The sequence below is a fragment of the Nematolebias whitei genome, chromosome 1, assembly GCF_014905685.2.
Source record: "Nematolebias whitei isolate Nwh7 chromosome 1, NemWhi1, whole genome shotgun sequence".
NCBI classification, from domain to species: Eukaryota; Metazoa; Chordata; class Actinopteri; order Cyprinodontiformes; family Rivulidae; genus Nematolebias; species Nematolebias whitei.
This window is the reverse complement of record NC_056498.1, coordinates 88,630,247-88,634,884: the sequence shown is the minus strand read 5'-3', so window position 1 is coordinate 88,634,884 and position 4,638 is coordinate 88,630,247. Positions and strand designations below refer to the sequence as shown.

General features: G+C 39.3%; 1 protein-coding gene across 1 annotated transcript in view; it reads right to left on the bottom strand.

Moving 5' to 3' along the window:
* The window catches only part of LOC119407690 (piezo-type mechanosensitive ion channel component 1), a gene marked incomplete at its 3' end in the record, with an annotated part of 35,391 nt that overhangs the window by 30,418 nt on the left and 335 nt on the right, over window positions 1-4,638 (bottom strand). Inside the window, 4 exon segments of the mRNA XM_037674512.1 lie at window positions 814-842; window positions 1,754-1,919; window positions 2,155-2,251; window positions 3,975-4,218. Coding sequence (XP_037530440.1) covers window positions 814-842; window positions 1,754-1,919; window positions 2,155-2,251; window positions 3,975-4,218 — 536 coding nt within the window.

Here is a 4,638-nt window from a genome sequence, read left to right as displayed (position 1 = left end):
TCTATAAAAAAAGAAACGGTCCAGATGACCTGACTGAGAATTATTGGATTTGATACCTGGATTATTGAGCATGAACTTTCTTGCTTATTCATTGGATAAACTTTAAAACTAATTAACGTTTGGAGTCGACCTCAATTAAGATGGTCACCACAGTAAACTGACCTTAAAAAAAGAGTCCTTCCCAACACATACTACGAGGGCTAAATATTTTGCAAGATCGTTCATTTAAAAACTGTTGGTGTCAGCCCTGTTTGTCTGTTGGTAACTATGTCATGAACCATTAATTATTATTTATTCTTAATTCTCAGAAAGTATGATTAAATTTATATATACAACTGAAAACTTATGGAGTCTAATTCAAGTTGGATATGGTAAATGGACTGTACTTATATATCACCTTTCTGTCTTATTGAGACACTCAAAGCTCTTTACAATCTGTGCCTCATTTACCCATTCATACAGCACTCTACTAGATCTCTACAAAGATAATTGAACAAATCATTCTAAAGAGACTAATCAGAGATTTATCACATTCATAGACTGATGGGACACACATCAGAGGCAATGAGGGGTTCAGTGTCTTGCCCAGGGACACTTCAGCATGTGACTGCTGGTGGATTCGAATAACCCAACTCTTGCACTGGAGGATGACTGCTCTAACCACTCAGCCACAGCCACCCCGGTAACTTTGTTTACTAATTTGTTTACTAATCAACATTAGTAAACACAAAAAAGTCTGTAGCTCAGTCAATTGTACAAATACTGAACTAAATTTTGGTGTGGTAGTAGCTGAGAGTCATTTACAACGCACACTCTGAGTGCTCAGAGGTCGAGCAACATTGCTTAATATCACATGAAAATCATGCCCAATGTTATCATCAAGTTTGAACAAAATGCCTCTAAAACTGTAATTTCTTATTTTAATAGGTTTTGTTTTACATCACTGGGGCAACTAAACTTGTCAAACAAGTCTCATTTAGCGCAGGAAAACAAAGTTTGAATTAAGATAACGTGCGATACTGAGCTGAATTTCCTGCTTACTCACCAACTTCAATACGTTCAAGTGGTGAAAGAGGCGTTTGCTGCAAACTCCCTCTGAATGTCTGATGCTTCTGCTACTGAGGAGCTACAACAACCATCCTGTCAGCTTTATTTTTGATTAGTTACAGAAATGATCATTGTGTAATAACACGTTGCTAGAAACTGCAGAATTTTCCAGCAAGAGATAACATGATGTTTGTTTGTTTCACTTCACCACTTGCTCTCGCCGAGGTCGGACGCTTTTCCCCTCCTCTCTCTCCGCTTTGTTTTGCTGCTCCATCTGTCTGTGAAACTGCTTCTGAGACTCTCTTGCATTTCTTCCGAACTATAATTACAGACTTGTTTTGATCAGTTAGTCCCTCAACTCAATTTACAACATTTCTTCGAAGAGAAGACAGGCTTTAGGCGAGCCAATTTGCCCTGTTGGCACGCACGCATTTCGGAATCGTTTGGACCAACACAGACTCGAGGTAGATGTCATTAAGTTCTGCCTGTCCTCAAAACAACTGTGTGTTTATCTGAATTTGGCTCCCCTGTCTGGCCTTGAAGGGCACCTTATCCGAATTCGCCTGGAGAACATGTGACCTGATGCCCCCCGCCCCCCCGGGGTTTTTCTGAAACTGTGGCTTGTGATCAATTATAAAATAAATAAATAAATGTATGCAGCAACAAAGTGCCCATTTCAGTTTCTCTGAGCAACATTGTGTTTTACCTTGATGCTTGTTTAGCAAAAGCCTGCAGCTCTGCCGTCACGTGCAGGAAATAGAAGCTGAGGAAGACCCTCCTCTGCAGCAGCAGGCAAAGGAAACACAAACTGTCCCACAGAATCCCTGCTTCCTCCACCGGAAGGCTGCAGGATTCAGAACTCACAGCGTTCGCTGAGAGGAGGAAAGAGGTAAAGAATCTCATTTACATCAGATATTTAAACAGTACATTCAGTCCGTGTGATCTAATACTGAAAACTAGTTTGGGGAAATGCAGAAAGCTGAAATGTGACTAATGAAGCATTAGGAATACAAACAATTAAATGTGATCAATTACATTTAATATGATATGTAATAAAATACTATTGGGAGTAAAAATGTAAATTATCATAATTCTTTGGATACTTACTGTCATAATATCCTTTAACTGTGCAAACCAAGCTAAAGAGTTGAATTACCCAACAGAATCCCTTCTGCATTTCAAACACAAAAACACATGCCAGGATCTGAAACACACACACACACAGATTTTAGAGTCCTCCGAAGCATTTTCTTCTCTGCACATGATAAGAATATTTTACTTTAAACTTCAGAGCAAAACATTCCCAAGTTTTGAGGAGAGGACATGCAAACTATTTACTGTGAAACTACATACAAATGATAACTTTCTTTATAGCCTCCATTGAACAAACAAAACTGAACTAAAACTATCAAAGTAAAACAATAAATTATTTAAAATCAGTTATTTTTTCTTGTAAAACAGCAGAAAACTACATCTTCATCACTCCATTAAATCTGTTTTATGTTAGAAGCACTTTTCATTGTGTTGCAGCCTGATGCTACACCTGGTTCTTTCCTCAATAACCCACACTCAGTCCCATAATGACAAAGTGAAAAAAGGAACTTTAGACAATTTTGTAAATTTACTGTAAAGAGAAACTGAAATATCATAAGTATTCATTCCATAAGTATTCAGATTCTTCACTTGGTGCTGAGTTGAAGAGCCCAAGCAGTGGTTACATCATCAAATCTGATTTAACAAGCTTTGCTCACCAGGACCGGTCGATCCTTTTCATTAAAAAGATCTCTGTATGTTGCGTCTTTCAACTTTCTCTTAACCCTAACCAGTCTGCCAGCACTTGCTGCAGAAAAACTGTTGGAATGGTGTTGGGCAGGTGATGAGCGGTGCCTGGTTTCCTCCAGACAAACATTTAGAACCGAGGCCAAGCAGTTCGGTCTTTTATTTATTAGACCAGAGAATCTGGTTCTTGTCTGAGTCCTTCAAGCAGCTTTCAGATGTTTTGTTCTGAAGGGCCTTCTGGATGGAGGGCAAAACGTCTCAGCACAAAAAAGAAACCATCCAGATGACCTGACTGAACATTGTTGGATTTTATACCTGGATTATTGAGCATGGACTTTGGCGTTTTGAACCAGTGCGACATGACTGTTGACGAGGGAGAGGGCGGGCACCGGAGGAGAGGGCATGCCCCAGAGACCATCTTAGCACCAACAGAGGTGATATTTTCCACTTTGGAGTAAACTGTTGGGAGAACATCAGTTTTGTTTGGTGTTGCCTCAGACTGATGAAGCCTTCTGGATGGAGGGCAAAACAGATCAGTGGATGCCTGGCTGTTCTGGTGGTCCTTCAAGAACATAGTCCCATCTCCTCACTGGATCTCTGAAGCTCAGTCAGTGACCATCAGGTTCTGGATCACCTGTCTCACTTAAGATCCTTCTCCATCAACTGCTCAGCATGATGACCAACTCTTACAAGGGTCCTCGTCATCCCAAACTTCTTCCATATGAAAATCATGGAGGTCACCGAGCTCTTTGGATCCTTCAGCACAAATGTTTTGTACTCTTCTTGAGACATGCGTCCTGAAAAAATCCTGTCTGAGCTCTGCAGCCGTTCCTTTGACCTCATGGTTTGTTTGTTGCTCATTTTCACATAAGCCTTCAATAAAGAGCTGTGTGCTTTTCCAAATCCTGTCCAACCAGTTTAATTTACAACAGGTGGACTCCAGTCAAGGTGTAGAAGCATCTCAGCAGAGATCAAGAAAAAATGTTGTTGCAAAAGGTATAAATACTTGTGGAAATGTGAAAATTCAGGTTCTTATTTTCTAATGGATTACTCTCAGACTCCTTTTGAACATTTAACTTCACAGAATTTGACATTTTAAAACAATTCACTAAAAGGTGAAGAGCAAAATGGGTCATTCTTATACTCACAGACAGCACGTTTTTAGATATAATAACTGCCACGGTGTAGATGATGAGACAGTCCCAGAGGATGAGGCGAGTCCTCGATGACTTGACTAACAGTTTGGTTCCAAGCAACAGAAAGAAGAAGGAAGCCAGTAGGTAGCCCAGTCCAAACACAGAGATCCTAGTGGCCCCTGTGATAAAGACCACCGAGAGCACAAACCAGAAGAAGTAACGAAACACCAAGACTTTAGCCATGTCCAGATAACTCCTAGAGGAGGACAGAGGGTGGAAAATAAGCTCAGTTATATTTAATGTGCAAACATTTTGAAACTGAACAGAAAAAATAAAGACTTTAGAGTTAAATGTTTTTAAATGTATTAGCAAAATTCAATAAATAAAACTGATACCACTTTACAATAAGGCTCCCCTTATAGATGGCTAATAAATAGTTTATAGATACATTATCAATTCCTCTATAAATGCTTTATAAATCGTTAATAACTGCTTATTATGCATTAATTAATGGTGACAGAGACAAAACTGACCAGTTTCTTGCCGAATAGTGAGTCAAATCTGTTCACCCATATATCCTGATGCATGCTCAATAATCCAGGTAGAAAAATCTAAAAAAGTTAAATCTGGTCCTCTGGACATTCAAAAAAACAAAACAAAGCAAATCAACAAAAAA